Source organism: Chrysemys picta, chromosome 5, assembly GCF_011386835.1.
Source record: "Chrysemys picta bellii isolate R12L10 chromosome 5, ASM1138683v2, whole genome shotgun sequence".
NCBI classification, from domain to species: domain Eukaryota; kingdom Metazoa; phylum Chordata; order Testudines; family Emydidae; genus Chrysemys; species Chrysemys picta.
The window spans coordinates 91545510-91564143 of NC_088795.1; the positions used below are offsets into that span (position 1 = coordinate 91545510).

General features: G+C 39.6%; 1 protein-coding gene across 1 annotated transcript in view; it reads right to left on the reverse strand.

Moving 5' to 3' along the window:
• Positions 1-18634, reverse strand: part of KIT (KIT proto-oncogene, receptor tyrosine kinase) — a 73802-nt gene that overhangs the window by 35363 nt on the left and 19805 nt on the right. Inside the window, exons 2-5 of the mRNA XM_008163787.4 lie at positions 14217-14465; positions 9416-9700; positions 5624-5760; positions 2848-3007 (exon numbers count right to left, since the gene is read on the reverse strand). Of these exons, the coding sequence (XP_008162009.2) occupies positions 2848-3007; positions 5624-5760; positions 9416-9700; positions 14217-14465 (831 nt within the window). The remainder of the gene's footprint in view (positions 1-2847; positions 3008-5623; positions 5761-9415; positions 9701-14216; positions 14466-18634) is intronic.

Below are 18634 nucleotides of genomic sequence, written 5' to 3' on the forward strand. Positions count from 1 at the left end.
TACCGTGTACTTAATGTTTCACTGTCGTATCATTCTTAATTACAAGTGAAACTATCAAAAACTGTAATTAATGACATATGCACTAAGTTCACAGGTCTGGATACCAATCCTTCTAAACGAAGGCATTTCTGTTCATCTACTATTGTGTCTTAAACTTTATTTGGGACATATCGTTTATCACCATTAATTTATCTCCTAAAATATCATGTAGTGCAATATATTTACTGAAATGATTTTCTTTTAGTTAATAAGCTCATCAGCTTTAATACTACCCTCTTTAAAAGACAAATTTTCAATTCCATATTTATTCATATGTGCATTGTCAGTTTCAGATCACTTGGCAGAAAGTGGTTTACTGCTTGTTCCTGATCCACAATAGCTATCATTTAAGTTAGACCAAAAGTTAGAATTTGGGGCCCCCATGCTTCCAAATTGCTCTGCCTGGTTGGACCCATGTACTAAGGCCATAATAAAGTCAGTGGGACTCTGTGAAAGCAGAAGTCTGACAGTGCAGAGCCATGGAAATTTCAAAATAGGAACACAGGAGCTGTTGTACTAGATCAAGCCTGTGGTCCATCTAGTCCAGTATCGTGTCTCTGATAGTGGTCAGAATACTTCAGAGGAATATGTAAGAAGCCCAACAGCAAGCAGGTATGATACAACCTGCTCCCTCCTAGTTAGAAATGTGTTTAAACCCCAAAACATGAGGTTTTTATCTCATTGCAAACTCTTGTTTTGCATTAACTCTGAATATATTTGTTGTTCATTCAATACATCTTGGAACCTTATTAAGTTCAAGACTGTATCTGAGACATTTCAAATAAAATTCAATGATTAAACTGCCAATACCCAAAACAGAATTTTAGTAATTGCTTGTATTTTACAGAAATCAACCTGTTTTCAAAAATATATATATCAGTAGATTCATCAACATAGCTATTATTTCTTCCAAGCCTTTTGGTTAATGTCAAAAGGTGTGTTAATTTAGTGTCTGATACAATCTCAAAGATCTCTCAGTTTCCTCCCCCTATATTTCACTTCTTTGATCCTAGAAGTTGGAACAGTAAAGAAAAGCAATAACCTATTTTGTCAATTAACAGTAAAAGAGTCCAGAACAGATTGTTTAGTTTATTGTAGGTGAAACTCAAGGAAACAAAAAAATATTGTTTTGAAAATGAAAAATTCCAGCTTTTAACTGATTAAGGACTTAATTTTTTTATTAAGCATAACATATAAGTATTTTTTCCTTGTAAAAATATTTTTGTTTTATAGTACTATGCTCATTGCATTTAATAAAGCAAGTATGCACAGAGCAACAGTTTTTTTCTCCCGTATTTCACAAAACTATTCTGAATGAACCAATTCAGCAAACTCATTTGCATTTGGAGTATTTATAATAGGCTCTGTATTGAACAGTCCCTTATATGCCCTTATAATAAACTTTCTTATTTCCCCAACCCTTGCTCTTTGTAAAAGATTCTATCCTTTAATACTTAACATTGCTTCAGTACTCATTAGCTTACTTTATATAACAATTTAGTTTCATGTATAGCAACAGAGCAAAACATACATCAAAATTATAGGCCAGATCTTCAACCGGTGTGAATAGGTGTAACTGCATTAAAGCCAAGGGAGCTGTGCTGATTTACACCAGCTCAGAATCTGATTCAAACACTTATCTTATTTCTGCTTTCCTTGAGTTACTAGGGAGAACCATGCAAACAGTTTTGCAATGGTATTTGTGAAAGAAAACTGTTTTAAAAGGGGGAAAAAAAGATGACAACAGAGTAACCACTACATCAAGAAATATTGAGGTTTCACAGATAGATTATTTTTTTTCCAATTTCTACATTCACGGAAGCAGAGGAACCGAAAATCTTTTAGCTAGTAACTTGGAATTATTCAAAATTCTCTTACTAACTACATCAATATGCTCCTTTATCAATTTAGCAAATTAGCACTTAACTGTGATTTTAATATTTTAAAAGTACGGCTCGTCATACAAATTAATACAGGGCATTTGGAATCTAAATAGTCTTCTCAGCACAGCCTGTTACTAAAAAGGGTAGAGTAAGAAGATCTGCTTGCTCTTAAAGGGTGTGATCCAAAGCCCATTGAAGTCAACGGATGGGAGTCTTTCTACTGATTTCAGTGAGCTTTGAATCAAGACCATGTATTTTATGCTATAATGCTGTACAGAAAATAAATAAATAAATGGTACTTGTAATTTTATAAAAATTCTCCCAATTATTCTTTTAAACAGAGTTCAGAGTGTGGCTTCTCCTACATAAAACATATTAACACACCAATGGATGTAACAGAAAATCAATTTCCTATACATGGAATATGGGTATTGAAGACCTGTTTTATATTTGCTCTGCCAGCACTATAGAGCATGGGAATAATGTAAGACAAATTTGTGTGGGACTGGTAATAACTCTGCACATTATCAAGATGGGCTGAGGCAAGACCCTCAGCAGGAGGTAAGATTCCAGAAGATGGTTCCATACAAAGATGGGTGAGTAGATGAAGAAAGGGAAGTTTTGTGCTTCATTAAGACTGAAATAGTTTTAAAATTAAACCAGTTAAGAGCACACAAACCAGAGAGATGCAAACATTGTTGAGGTTGCTCTTCTATGCAAGATCACATTTGATTGACAAAGAGTAGGTTACAGTCATTAAAGAAGTGATACACTCTAAAGCTTTAATCTTTCTTTTTCAACATATCACCAGTCTGCAATACCTTTTTAATAATAAGCTCTACTCTTCCATATTGCAGAGGATGTTTACTTTGCATTTTCTCTTTCCAGCTCTTAGAAATGTTGTATTTCTTTAAGAATTATTTACCTAGTACGTTCAAGGTTATTGTGACATTGGATGATCCAAAAGAGTTTCTTGCTTGGCATGTGAATGCTCCAGAATCATTAACTCCCACTGAACGGATGCTCAATGTTAATTTCCTTTCATATTCATAATCACCGATATTCTTGCTTTTGCTTTTAACAGTCTGTCGGAAAAAAACAATTAACATCTAAAATACTGTGTATGCAGCAGCCTTCCTAGATAAATTAAAAATAGAAGTAATTATAACTTCTCTACATTAATATTCATAACTTTAAACCGGAATAATAAGCCTTCGTGACAAACCTGTCACTGGAACCTCTCCATAAAAAACAACTACATGATCAATTCTCTGTGAAAAATAATGCTCTTCCCAAAGCTGTATTCTCTTTCCCATGTTCTTTATTGCCTCTCCTCCTCAAATCCCACGCCTACACCCTTAGTCTGTTGGGTTTCACTGGGCTAGCTCTCTCTAAATGAGAGCCCCATTTTATTGGATGCTGAGCACCCTCAACTCCAAATGGTTTCAATGGGAGCTATAGGCACACGGCACCTTGCAATTAGATTTTATTAATAGTCCTCAGGCAGGGAATCTAGTTTGTTCACATGTCTGAAGAGTACCAGACCATTAGAAATGGGCCAAAACCACAAAGTTCAAATCCAAATTTCCCCAAATATTGGTGTTTGTGTCAGTGGGCCAAGGCCAGTTCACTGGAGGTAATTTTCCAGCACCAAGAAAGATTCAGGTTCTGCAGAAAGCAAACTTCCATTCATATTAAAAATAACGTTTCTAGTCCTTCTGTGTGGAGACTAGATGAGACCTTGGCATTGAATTTCACTTTGCTGTTGCTTGGAAGTTGAAGCTAGCACAGAATGTGGCTGTTGGGCTGGCGGTTGGTGCATCAAACAGCATGTAAAAAAACATTACCCCAAGAGTTGCTCTGGCTCTCAGCAAAGTTCCAGGTAGAGTTTAAGGTGCTAATTTTAAACTGCCAAGTCCTCCTAGAGCTTGAGAAGAGGCACCACTTCTCTCTTGGGTCTTTCTATCACAGCTGAGTTCAGCAGTGGTGATCAGCAAGGAGTTCTCTCAACACACTCAACAGGGAGCTGCCAGTAGGCTGCTCGGTGAGGGGTCCTCAGCTTTGGAATACATTTCCCTCTTTGATCTGCAAGCATCTGGATTTATTAACCTTCTGGGCAAACTGGAAAGCCATTTTTTCCCCTCAAACACTTAATATGTTGGAGGTTGTGTCTAGGGGGTACGGTCTGGGAGCTGAAGAAAGATTTTAGATGGGATCTCATGATATGGTTGGGTAGTAAGTGCTTTTAGTTTTTTGTGTCAATCTACTATTAAATTGGAATGACTTGTCATTTGAAATTAGATCAAAGCATAGTGTTGAAATATTTGTTTAGATGTTCTAATGAAAATGTTTTCATTTGGAGAGGTGTTAGAGATTTCCAGGTGTTTTATCCATTTAACACAGTTATGACTTTTGGCCTCTTTATCATTAATATTTTATATGTTAAGTTTTATATGGAAGTGGTTGTTTAGAACAGATCTTCTACTGATTTTTCAAAAGCAGCAACAGCTACTATTAGTGATCAGGGAAGCAGTGAATATTTTTTACTTTGACCTATTCAGGCCAATATGCAATTCTGCCTCTATTTAAACTCATTAATGTTATGTATTCTAGCCATTCCAATACAAAATTTAATTTGACATTCAATATTTAAATGATTGCTTCCCCTGATATTTACTAAACAAGACTGAAAGGTCAAACTTATTTGGTCAAAAATATTTTTCTTGTAGATTTTTCTTCATAAAGATGTAAACCAATATAGCATGAAAAAATGTGGTCGAGAAAAGATCCTGACCTTACTGCAATCAAACAAGAAAATAAAAGTGCTCAAATGCAAGATTTATAGTTAACCTTGGCAAAGAACCAAAAGCCCCATCTGCAAGTACCATACTGCCTACATGTTATTTAGGCTTTAACTCTTGAAGCTGTGAGCTGGGATTTCCCAATAGATATGCACTTAGTGATAGAAACTCTGCCAGCATCAATGGATTAGTTAGGAATGGCATAGAGAACCCGAGAGAATCAGTATCCAGGTCATATTTGCCTGAGGCTGTATGATTTATCTATCATTACAATATCACAGAAGCTATTTTTCTATACACACATGAACGGCAAATTATGTATTCCAGCCACTACCATTAACAGTAAAAGACCTGCCAATTAACATGGGATTGTATGCTGCAGGAGTAGTAGTATGTCTTATTACCAACAACAACCAGTTTGGGAACTTCAGGTACTTTTATAAACTATGGCCAAACTCTTCAATGCTGCTGAGATCTTGCCGCTCCCGTTGAGATCAATGGAATTTGTGGGTGCTCAGTAGTTCTGTATTTAGGTACACCAATATAGGCAGGCTGATCTTCAGATTTAAGAGCCTAACATCAGGCACCCAGATTTGAAAACACAAGGTATGTGGAAGCTGCTCTTCCCCCGGGTTGTGATCAATGATGCAAGTAGCCCACAGAGAAAAGCAGGAGTGTGCCTGGTGCCCCCTCTTTGGCATGCATGGTGTTGTAAGGACAAGTCCCAGTACTGCCCTAAGTAAGGAATGGAGGTAAACTGAAATGGGCCAAATGTTACTTACTTGAGATAAACATGTACATATCTTCGCAGAAGTTTTATTTTCAAAGATTACTGACATAAATGCCTTTCTAAGGTCCTGTTGTTTTTTAGACTGTGTTTTAAAACTTAAATGATCTTACCGTGTTATTTTGAGGAATCCAATTAGCTTTTAACGAACTATCTACATCTCTTATTGTGCATGTAACTTCAAATTCTTCCCCTTCTTTGAGAAGCTGGCTGGGTTTGGATAAGGTGATAACAGGGAGGGCTTTGTGAACTGGAAAACAATTTATAAGTGCATTATTTTTCATTACATTCAGAGCTTCCAAGAGAGATAAAAATCAACAAGTCATTAACCTTCCAACAAAATTCAGACCTCTTAGAGGCATTCAAATCTCTGCAATATATTAGAGTAGTGTTTTCATGCTAAGTATATTTCGATTTTGTCCCCTTTTAAACTATACTTAAAGTTAGGAAACACTTAGATCTACTCAAGTCACATGGATAAATGTGGACAGTATTTAACTATCAATCAGGTAACTCATTCTATGACAATGATGAACCTGCTGAAGTCTACAACTAAAACCAGTTAGAATTAGGTCATTAAGGAATTGCATCTTGAAATTAAATGCAATTTCTTAAATATAAAATGTCTAAGTGAATTTAGTGCTCTTGAAAAAAAGTCTAACTGAATGCCCTAAAAGCTGAAAGATCTCCACTTAGCCAAAGGACAGGAACTGCATAGGGAATGACAGTGCTTGATTTTACCACACCACCCAGACAATGGGCCTTAACTCTGCCTGAGATGGATGATAAGGGGAGAATGTAGGTCTTCATCAAGACTGACAAGGTTGCCAAATGAGATGGCTTTGGTGATGTGTTACTGACTTAGTAGGCTAGATACACAGCTGTTTTAAGTTGGTGTAGTTGTGCTGAACTCAATCAAGTAATGACAATTTACACTATCTGAGCATTGAGTACCTATGTATTTATCTGTAATATCTAAAGCTTTTCAATGTTCTCCTTTTCATTTTTTCTTTTGTTGCTTCAACATTTTCCCCCAATCCTTCCTTTAAATTGTTTCTTGTACTATAGTATAATAAATAATAATAATAATAGAATCATAGAAATATAGGGGTGGAAGGGACCATGAGAAGTCATCTAATCCAACCCTCTGTGCAGCTGCAGACCCAAGTATACCTAGACTGTCCCTGACAGGAGTTTGTCCAGCCTGTTCTTAAATATCTCTAATGTGAGGGGTTCCATAGTGTACTTTACAAGCCTATTCCAAAGATTAACTATCCTTATAGTTAGAAAATTTTCCAGTTAACTCACCTACCTTCAGAGGACATGGAGAACAATTGATCACCATCTTCTTTATAACAGCCCTTAACATATTTTGAAAACTGTTATCAGGTCCCAGCTCAGTCTTTATAATATAATATAATATAATATAATATAATATAATATAATATAATATAATATAATATAATATAATATTAGGGAGGGGTCTTTTCTCAAGACTAAATATGCCATTTTTAAACCTTTCCTGATAGGTCAGGTTTTCTAAATCTTTGATCATTGTTGTTGCTCTACTCTGGACTCTCTCCAATTTGTCCACAGGGCCGGCGCTAGGCACCAGCAAAACAAGCTGGTGCTTGGGGCGGCACATTTTTAGGGGCGGCATTCTGGCACGGGCCATGCCGCCCCTAAAAATGTGCTCCGGACGCCCTAACTCACCTCCGCTGCTGCCGCTCGCGCGCTGCTGCTCGCCCTCCCTCCCAGGCTCTCAAACCTGGGAGGGAGGGGGAGATCCTGAGCGGCCGTGGCGCGCGAAACAGCTGATTCGCGCGCCGCGGCCGCTCAGGATCTCCCCCTCCCTCCCGGGTTTGAGAGCCTGGGAGGGAGGGGGAGACCCCGAGTGGCTGCGGCGCGTGAAACAACTGATTCACGCACCACGGCCGCTCGGGATCTCCCCCTCCCTCCCAGGTCTGAGAGCCTGAGAGGGAGGGGGAAACCCCGAGTGGCCGCGGTGCACGCGCTGCTTCTCCCTCTCCCTCCCTCCCTCCCTCCTAGGCTTGAGAGCCTGGGGGAAGGAGGCAGGGCTGGGGATTTGGGGAAGGGGTGGAGTTGAGGTGGGGCTGCGGGTGGGGTAAGAAAAAAACGGGGGGGGGGGGGGGAGCGGCCAAAATTGTTTTCGCTTGGGGCGGCAAAAATCCTAGAGCCGGCCCTGTTTGTCCACATCTTTCTTAAAGTGTGGCACCCAGAACTGGACACAATATACAGCTGAGGCCTCAACAATGCCAAGTAGAGTGGGACGATTGCCTTCTGTGGCTTACATATGATACGCCTGTTAATATGCCCCAGAATGATATTAGCCTTTTTTGCAACTACATCACATTTTTGACTCATATTTCTGGGTGCTTATAAACTGATTGTTTAATAATCTGTTCCAGTATGTTTCCAGTTATCAAACTCTAAAATTCCCGGGTCCTTTTTGTTCCCCTTTTGAAAGGTAGGTAGTATGTTTGACCTTCTCCAGTCCTCTGGGACCTTACCAATCCTACATTCCAAGATTGCTTCAGCTAGTTCTTTAAGAACACTACGGTGAATTTCACCAGATCCTGCCAACTTGAATACTAATCTAAATATTCTTTCACCTGTTCTTTCCTGATTTTGGTTTGTTTTTCTTCCCCCTTATTGCTAATATAATACCTAGCTCTTATATAGAACTTTTCATATTTGACTCTTGTGCCAGTGGAATTGAACTCTCCCCTTCTGGACTACAAGTGGTGAAAACAGCAGTCTGATACGAGGAGCTCTGGATTTTATTCCTGGTTCTACCACACCTTTGGAGAGTGAACTTGGGCAAGCTATTTAAACCTTAAAAAGATGTGCACCTCAATCGTTAATATATTTTAGGCGCTTTCATTAATTAGGCTTATACTTCCTTCTCTCCAAACTGATTTACAACAATTTGCTAACATACAATGTCATTAGAAGGTTAAATAAAAGATCTGTCTAAAAGGGCTTAAAATTCAAGAGGCAGATAAGAGGTAAAGAATAACAAATGGCAGCTTTACCAGTGATGTCCCATTCAAAATTAGAGGACAAGATTTTTATACCTACCTTTTTTCACCCATGAAGAAAATAAGATTGTTCCATTCCCTCCTTCCCCTACCACACAGCTTCTCTCTCTCTCTCTCTCTCACACACACACAAACACACACACACACACACACACACCTTACTTCAGTTGTGAGAAACTGTATTTGTTAGCTTACTACATTTTGTTAAACAGAATGTATTATCAGTTCTTCCAATTTCAATTATACAGATAACAGTAAGGTGATGAGGTGTCCTAGTTTTCTGGTTTAACAGGACAGACCTGTCCAAATCTATTGAATACTATAAGTTTTAACAAAGCAAATGAATTAAAAAGCCAGCATCGAAGACGAGTGTCAGCACTGGAGCAGGGATCAGAAAAGCTTGGGTCCCCAAATTTCTTTTAGAATCCACAGAAGTACCCAAAATCAGCAGGGATTTTGCCAGACCTTTCTAAGATCCCCACTGTCAACCTTTATGTGACACCTCTTCTCTTGTCCCTTCAAACACAAACACACACACACCACTCTACCAAATTCCAGATCTGGAACAAGCTCCGAAATCCCTGCAACCTATCCACCCAGCTACCAAAACCTCAAACAGGCACCTGTTTATGACTATATTTTAAAATGTATTCTGTTTTATTATATGAAAAAAATCTAGTAATCCTAAACTTGCATTATTAAATCAAATCTTTCTATGAAAAACAGTGATAAGTTCAAGATCCATTAGTCGTTTCTTAGGAGAGTATTCGCAGCAGTGTTCATCAATCTGTTTTGTTCAGATGAATGCCCATATGCATGCAGAGGGGGAAAATGTGCATTTACCTGGCCTTACAATCAGGTATTTATTTTCTGAAATTGTCTCAACTCCATTTTGTTTTGCCGAGCATTGGTAGCACCCTTTAAATGATCTTTGTACATGTCTGATAGTGATTCCTTTCTGGGGATTGGAAATAAGCGTCAAATTCTCGGGGAATGGTTTGCCACCACATAATTTCAAGGTGAAATGTGAAACGTCTGGATCTGTCACTGGACACACCACAAGAGCATCACTGTCCTCATTTACGTAGATGAAAGGGTCAGAGTCAGTAAGGAAAAGGATCTGTGGATCTGTAAAGAAGACAAATATGTTAAAAAGTCAGGAATTGTACAAGTTAAGGTTCCAAAAAAACAAACTCTGTCAGATTGCACAAAGAATACATTAAATTTTACATTTTACTAATATACTATGTCAATTCAAGTTTACTAAGTTAATGTTGCTAATAGAATTTTAGAAAACTTCCATATTTTCTGACTGCACTATGCTAAGGTGCAATAGTTTTAAAACTCCATCACTTGAGAGTTTTGTGAAAGAAAAAATTCTTATTTTTTCTTTTATCTTTAAAGAGAGGAAATTATTGTTTCCTTCTTATCTAACTCAAAAAATGCCAGAATAGATTTTGCTCAGACTATTAAAAAAATCACCTCTGAGCTGAGACCAGGTTTATTGAGTTTCATGCCCAGAAGGAGAATTTCTGAGAAATGTATGAGCAAGTGAAAGTTGAACTGCAACCTCAATTATAATTTTCACTTCTAAAAGAGACAATCTAAATGAACACATATTGCTACCAGAGGAAATACCAAAGTTCTCTCTCCCTGAAAATACTGGTTACATAAGCATCTGGTTAATCCATAGTATTGAAAAATTATGATGTAATTATTCTGTATGACTGCTTACAATTTTTCATGTCAGTCAATCTACAGTACAGTAATATCTAATGTATTAAGTATTTTATAACCAAAGTCCATGCTAGCTGCTAATTTTAAAATACTAATAATTTGTCCAACAAGATTGAAAATAAAAAAATTAAGAGATTTTACAATGACTGTCAAAGTTTATTTATGCCCCCATCTTCCATACCACTGCCCCGGGCTATAGTTCACATTGAAGGAGTAGAATTAGAACAAGTTTTGCTCCTTTTATTTAAGTTGGTCTTCATGTAACTTTTACATCCACTATCCTGAAATCACTACAGGGACTTAAGAACTAGCACCAGAAAATAGAGACCCACAATGAGGATAGAAAGAAGAAAACAAGAGCATAGCATATTGTTTAACCAAAACAAGAATAAATAGCACATTTTAAGCTTGTTTTACTTATACTGTATACTTTAAAGATCTGTAGCCTAGAGAACTTTGCAGTGAGAGATGGAGTCAGCTGAGGAAAGAACATCTAATCCGAATCATTCTGTGGAAGGATAAAGTGACATTGAGCCCACTGGCCTAGTTGCAATATGAAGACATAGCATTAACTGTGCTTCTTTTCAAGTGGCAGAAACTCCCTCCACTCCCCCCCCAAAAAATTGAACGCAAAAGCAGCTCAGGGCAAGACCCTTACTGTAGGCTTACTGTCCTGCAGCAAGAGTTTAATGGGTTCCAAATAAGATGGTAGCATACACAGAAGCACTGAATCCCTCCAAAACCAGAAGACAATCTGAATGAACTCATGAATAATCCATGCTGGCAAAGGCTTAAGCAATTAGTTTCCTCCTAGTCAACTTCATCCAGGATGGGTTCAGGTGCAGGAGGGTTCCCTAGGAAAAAGAGGTCCTTGGATGTGTGAACTAACAGCTGGTTCACAGACAGCTGGAATTGGTGTCAAAGCCAGGGTGGAAGTGAGCAGAATTACCCAGGCTTGATCCTGTACAATCTTCCTAGATCTTTCTGGAAATGGGGAAGGAAAGATGGGATGGCATAAATCAATTTGTCTAAGGGAATGAAGACACCTGAAAGGATTACACATATACTTTCCTCACACCCCCACCTCACCCCACCAACATGTTGGGCAGTACTCCTGCTCCTCCAACACAAAATGAGTTGCTTATAATTGTATTCACCCAGCTTGCCTTTTATATAAAAGTGTCTGAGATGATTGTCCTCCATTTTATTTACTAGGAAGGGGTTAATAATTGCCTTCATCTAGACAATGGAGTTGTAAGTTCCCTGCTACCACATGTTTAAATAGGTGGTCATTGTCCTGTTGTCTATTAACACTGCATGATTTCTGATCAAGGAATAAAGAGTGTGTGTGTCATGATTGACCCAAGCTCTGAAAGACTGATGATTAGACTATATTACTCTTTGCCTTTGAAGGCTGGCATAGCAGCTATAGAAATCCTGATGGTGAAATTGTGATGTCGATATCCACCATTGTAGCAAACAGAGGACATTTTTTGGAGACATAACCATATTGTTCCTATTCTCCTATGCATCCTAACTGTGTAAAAGGAAAGCCGGATAGTGTTTCATGTAGAGTTGAATGCTCTGTACTGTCCTTATGTCTGCGTAGGACATCATCAAGCCCAGGATTTGAAGGGCATGCCACACAACACTGCAGGAACATGGCATGCCTTGAAAAAATATTTGTTTTACCTCCAGAAGCCTATTTGTCCCAGTGAGATAGGAATTTGACAAAGTGGTTAACCAAGTCTTGTGTGAGGGTCAGAAAGCTTCTCTTATAATTCATTGCAAAACCATGTTCATTTGACAGCACTAGTTTGCTATCTTCCATTCTGAGGTGAAGAGTATCCCGCTAGTAGGTCATTCTTGTAATGGGAAATATTGGTTATGATGACTACCATGAGGTTTAAGAAAATCTGTGTGATAGATAAAGCTCTAATGTGTCCGTCACATACTGGTATTGGCACGTCTGACTTCATTTGTCATGATCCATGAGAAACAAAAGTATGACTTGCTCTGAGGAAGAAACAAGAGAAATGTCCCCAGTGCTAGAGAGCATCTGAATGGCCTCCAAGGCTTCCAGGTTACTGGATGGATAAGATGATAGGGAGAAAGCTGGTACCGAACTAGAGAGGCAGCAAAGTCCAGCACTACCACTGAGCTCTTGGTCTCAGACAGCTGATGTGGTTTGAAGGCAGATTGTAAATGGGTGGGTGGGTGGGTGGGATGAAGAATACATCTGTTCATACACAGGTCATAAGGTCTAAAGGAACCCAACATAGTATGTTCTCACTGAAAGTCTGCATGCATTTCACGGGAAGAGGGGTTCCAGAGTTTTAGGTTAGCTTTTTGGTCAGGTCACCTGGATGGTTAGACCTTGTCCTGGCATTGTGAAGTGAAGAAGAGGAAGAAATTTATCCATGATAGAAGGATGGCTGTTCTGAGGACTTCATAGCTTTGCATTTCTTCAGAAACGCCACAGGACCACATAGACTACCTTTGAAAATGTTCCATCTGGAGAAAATCCCCTGCCAGGCTGTGCTGGCTCCTCTGTCCTTATGGAGCAGTTCCAGAAGGATTAGCAGGTCACTAAGCAACTTCCCTCATCTCTCACAGGGACTACTGGCTAGAGGTGGAGAAAGAGAAACACTAGTTGCAACAGAAAAGGCCACGCAAAAAACAAACAAACAAAAAAACCCACCCCACCAACAGGAAAAGAGGGCAGCCTGAGCCACATGGGCTCAGGCAAGAGAATGGGTTGCCCTGGAAATCAGCTGAGCCAACCCCCCTTGAGGCGTAAGTTGGCAAAGTTGGCTGAGAGCCAATGAGGCTATCTGTCAGAATCCAACAGGTCACAGAAGGGAGGAAAACCGGAGGAAAAGACAGAGGAGGGTAAAAGGCAATAGCAGTTCAAGAAAAAGTATCACTCTTGTACACATTTCTGCAGGTACCCACTACAGAAAGGTGTACAAGAGTTAGTCAGAGCTGCCTGCACTAAAACGGAGGCTGCATGCAAGAGGATTCTTTGTTACCCACTGGCTTTTACAAAGGAGTGTTTAGGTACTAACATTTGTAACAAACTGCCTCAGTAAGTCAGAGGGTGGGGTCAAACCTTTAGTGATTATAGACTAGTGGATGTAAAGAATAATAATTTTTAAAATTCTACAAAGAATAAAATTAAGGAAGAAATAAGGGAACAATCCACCCAAATGATTTTAGTTCATTTTTTAAAATGGTATCCAAATTCTCCTTCCAGAAGCCAAGTTTTTGCACATAACAATGAAGATTTATATGGAAACGCTACCAAAAGCTTTCTGTGACTACAATGACCCTAGCAAGCATAGTCTAATGTAAATTCCTAACTTCTCCTTGTACGTGTTACACCATTTCTCATCCCCTGGTGTTGCTGAACATTGCTAAAATATGTTGTGTAATTTTAAATATATTAAGTTCCTGCTAGGACTATTTATTATTAATAATTATTATTTTTATTTGGGCTCAAGTCTTTTCTTTACCTGATCTTACCAGACAATCCAATTACAAATAGTTTTGATTCTTAATGTGCTGATACACTACAGTCATAGACTTTAAGGCCAGAAAGGACCATCGTCCGACCTCCTGCACATGCCAGGCCACAGAACCTTACCCATCCACTCCTGTAATAGACCCATAACTCCGGCTGAGTTACTGCAGTCCTCAAATCATGATTTACAGACTGTAGTAACTCAGAGAACCTACCCATCTAGCGTCTCATCTCTTGCCATGGATTCCTCATGAATTTGGAATACAAAGTAAACAGCTTTACTACAGTTTCCGAGTATTCATACGCAAAGGGACACACCAGATACCTGACTCCAATTATGTGCTTTGGAAGGGAAGAGGGGAAAAAGTATACATACAAATTTACCTTTAACAAAAACATAAATGGAGGTGTTCAAACTCTCTTTGTTTTTGCATATGTATCTGCCTGTATCTTTGGCTGATGCATTTTTTATGTTCCACTCCTTATTCCTGAAATGTCTTGGCTTTCCTGAAGGGTCTGAGTTCTGAAAATCCCAAGTCACTGGACCATCATCATTGCATCTCAGTCTTACTTCTTGTCCGCTATTCACAACTAAGGAAGATTTTTCTGGAGTAATAGAAGGTATTGTGCCACCTGGAAGAGAGACAAAAATGACGTATATATTGCTATATTTATTTGTCATGTTTTAACAAATGAAAATATTTACCTGAACCTTTAAGAATAATTTTAGATTTTGTGCCTTCAAAAATACAAAGTATTACACTTAATTAATTCTACAAGTTTCTGTAGACAGCTCATAACTAAAGACCGCGGCCCATATGCACAGAGCTTACAGCCACTGCAGATGGAAACTGGGTTAAATAGTTGTGACGAAGTGGGACTGTTTTTAATGTTCCCCCTAATACTGTGTGGGTGCCTCAGTTTCCCCTGTGTATTTCTTAAGCCTCTAGGTGGTGGGATAAAGGCCAGTGTGCATAAATCACCGACCCTCTGTCTCCTAACAACAAATGGCCAGGACCCTTCCCCCCTTGCAAGGAAATAGGTAAAGGTGAACAAAGAGATCGGGTGACCTCCTGGCCTGGGAAAGAGACAAAGCCCAGAGGAGGAGGGGCTGGAGGGGGTTTTCAGTTTGGAGTTGGCTGGGGACTAGGAGTGAGGGCAGATGGGGGTGTCGGGCTCGCTGGGCCCCAGAATGGACCCGGTGGAGGGGTCCCGTTCGCTGGACTGACAAGCCCTGTTTTAGACTGTGTTCCTGTCATCTAATAAACCTCTGTTTTACTGGCTGGCTAAGAGTCACGTCTAACTGCGAAGTGGGGATGCGTGCAGGGCCCACTGGCTTCCCCAGGACCCTGCCTGGACGGACTCGCTGTGGGAAGCGCACGGCGGGGCATATGCTAAATGCTCCCAGGAGAGACCCAGGAAGTGAAGCCGTGTGAGCTTCTTGCCCTGAACACAGTCTGCTCCATGGGAGAGGAGGCTCCCAAAGTCCTGACTGGCTTTGTGGGGAGCAGTTCCAGAGCATCACCTGGGGACTCCGTGACAATAGTCTGGAAAGTGTTCCAGCTAAAACAGTTTATGTCATGATTTGGCTTGTCAATGGGCACAGAGCAAACAATTTTAACATGAAACTACATTTGTAAACTTGATTCTACCATGATTTGGTTTCAAGAGCCAACAGATGACCGCTGATTGTATTTTTAATTGTGTGATGTCGAGTTCTAAACTCTCTTTGCCCAATATTTATTATTGTTTTAGCTGCTTTACAATAGGAACTGCAACCACATCTATTGTGTTAGTGGATTAATTATATGAATATATATGGCTTCAGTGTAAAGTTTACAAGACATTTATTTTCTTTGATGAAATACTAATTTGTAACCTCCTACAGAAGTACTCAATATTATGCAGGTATTCCTACACCTCCTGTTGCAACATTAGAGGAACTGTTTTCTTCCAGTAGAGCTAGCCCCCTCAAGTCACAAAAGTATCATCTCTTTCACTGCACATACCCTGGTCTACCCTGATTGCAGCTTTAAAAAAGATTCTGAGAAAGTATTGCTATGCAAACTATTATCCCCCAAATGTAAAACATTTTCCCACCCAAAAACCAACCAAGAGCCTATTAAGGCCTACTTGTCTAAAATGTATTTAAATAAGCCAAATAGTTTTTTTTGCTGAGCTAGCATACCCCATGTTTTAGCCTAAAGAAATTCAAAATTAATCTAGAAAATGGGAGTTCCTATGGGGAATGAAGACAAACTCTTACTAATGTTGTCCTGTCTGAACCACACATATCATATTAAATTTATGCAAATTATGCTGAGGTCTTGTGACAGCAATCTATGCCTATCCTGACACCCTTAAGAATATGTATTTAGTCAGGTCAATGACCATCTGTTTATCACATGATAACTGTCCATACATTAAATACATTAAAATACATTAAAAAAAATTCAGCCAGACTTGATGACCAATAGGCACATATACTGGTAGAAATATACTGCAGTTGGCGATACAACTTCCATTCGTTTTCTTTCAAAAACACACACTGTTCTGATGTGGTGAATTTTCCTACAAATAGGGACAATGCCACAAGTTCAATCAAAACACGCTATAATTAGTTTGGACCCGATTATATTCCAGCCTTAATTCATTTATTTCTCAGCTTTAGTGGCTCTTAAGGGTATATAAATGGATTAAGATTAAGTCAGATAAATGCTCCTGTTACTGAGAAATCCAAAGACAATGAAAGAGTATAAGGGAAAGAATGAAGGTCAGAACTCCTTCAGATTTTAACTACTTTGTTTGCAGGCTGGATTTCTGGACTGAGATCTCTCTGTCACTGCTAATTAAAGGCATTTATCACTGCTCAACTAGAAAGATAAACCTTTTCCTAACATTACTGGAAATATTCCATATGAAGATCTTCAACCCATACATACAGAAACAGCAGAATCTGTATGAAGTATCCTAAAATATAATCATGTCCACTTCCAGCAAAGAGGCAGACAACATCGCTACACAGCCATACTCCATGTTCATGGCTCTGCCAAACTTAGTCTGCTTTGACCCACTGAATGCATATAATATTTCAAGTCAGGAGTTCAAAGTCTACTATGTTTACAGTAGGCCCCATCTTCCAAGCTGCCGAACACACTCAGCTTCCAGCAGGTACTGAGACACAGGACCTGTCCCAATGTTTACAGCAAAGCCTGTATGTCCAGTGTAGCAATGTAAGCTTCATGTGCTGAGATTGGGGGGAAGGAAAGGAGCAGTGGGAACAAACATACCATCCTCACCCACAACTATTTCACATTTGGGGACAATATATACCTTCAAGTCAGCGGCACTGCTATGGGTACCCGCATGGCCCCACAATATGCCAACATTTTTATGGCTGACTTAGAACAACGCTTCCTTAGCTCTCGTCCCCTAACGCCCCTACTCTACTTGCGCTACATTGATGACATCTTCATCATCTGGACCCATGGAAAAGAAGCCCTTGAGGAATTTCACCATGATTTCAATAATTTCCATCCCACCATCAACCTCAGCCTAGATCAATCCACACAAGCGGTCCATTTCCTGGACACTACTGTGCTAATAAGCGATGGTCACATCAATACCACCCTATACCGGAAACCTACTGACCGCTACACTTACCTACATGCCTCCAGCTTCCATCCAGGACACACCACACGATCCATTGTCTACAGCCAAGCTCTAAGATATAACCGCATTTGCTCCAATCCCTCGGATAGAGACAAGCACCTACAAGATCTCTATCAAGCATTCTTAAAACTACAATACCCACCTGCTGAAGTGAAAAAACAGATTGACAGAGCCAGACGAGTACCCAGAAGTCACCTCCTACAAGACAGGCCCAACAAAGAAAATAACAGAACACCACTAGCTGTCACCTTCAGCCCCCAACTAAAACCTCTCCAGCGCATCATCAGAGATCTACAACCTATCCTGAAAGATGATCCTTTACTCTCACAGATCTTGGGAGACAGACCTGTCCTCGCTTACAGACAACCCCCCAACCTAAAGCAAATACTCACCAGCAACCACACATCACTGAAAAAAACCACTAACCCAGGAACCTATCCTTGTAACAAACCCCGATGCCAACTCTGTCCACATATCTATTCAAGTGACATCATCATAGGACCTAATCACATCAGCCATACCATCAGGGGCTCGTTCACCTGCACATCTACCAATGTGATATATGCCATCATGTGCCAGCAATGCCCCTCTGCCATGTACATTGGCCAAACCGGACAGTCTCTACGCAAAAGAATTAATGGACACAAATCTGACATCAGGAATCAAAATACTCAAAAAGCAGTGGGAGAACACTTTAACCTGTCTGGTCATTCAGTGACAGACCTGCGGGTGGCTATATTACAACAGAAAAACTTCAAAAACAGACTCCAAAGAGAGACTGCAAAGCTAGAATTGATATGCAAACTAGACACAATCAACTCCGGTTTGAATAAGGACTGGGAATGGCTGAGCCATTACAAACATTGACTCTATCTCCCCTTGTAAGTACTCTCACACTTCTTATCACACTGTCTGTACTCGGCTAGCTTGATTATCACTTCAAAAGTTTTTTTTTTTCTCTTAATTAATTGGCCTCTCAGAGTTGGTAAGACAACTCCCACCTGTTTATGCTCTCTGTATGTGTGTATATATATCTCCTCATTATATGTTCCATTCTATATGCATCCGAAGAAGTGGGCTGTAGTCCACGAAAGCTTATGCTCTAATAAATTTGTTAGTCTCTAAGGTGC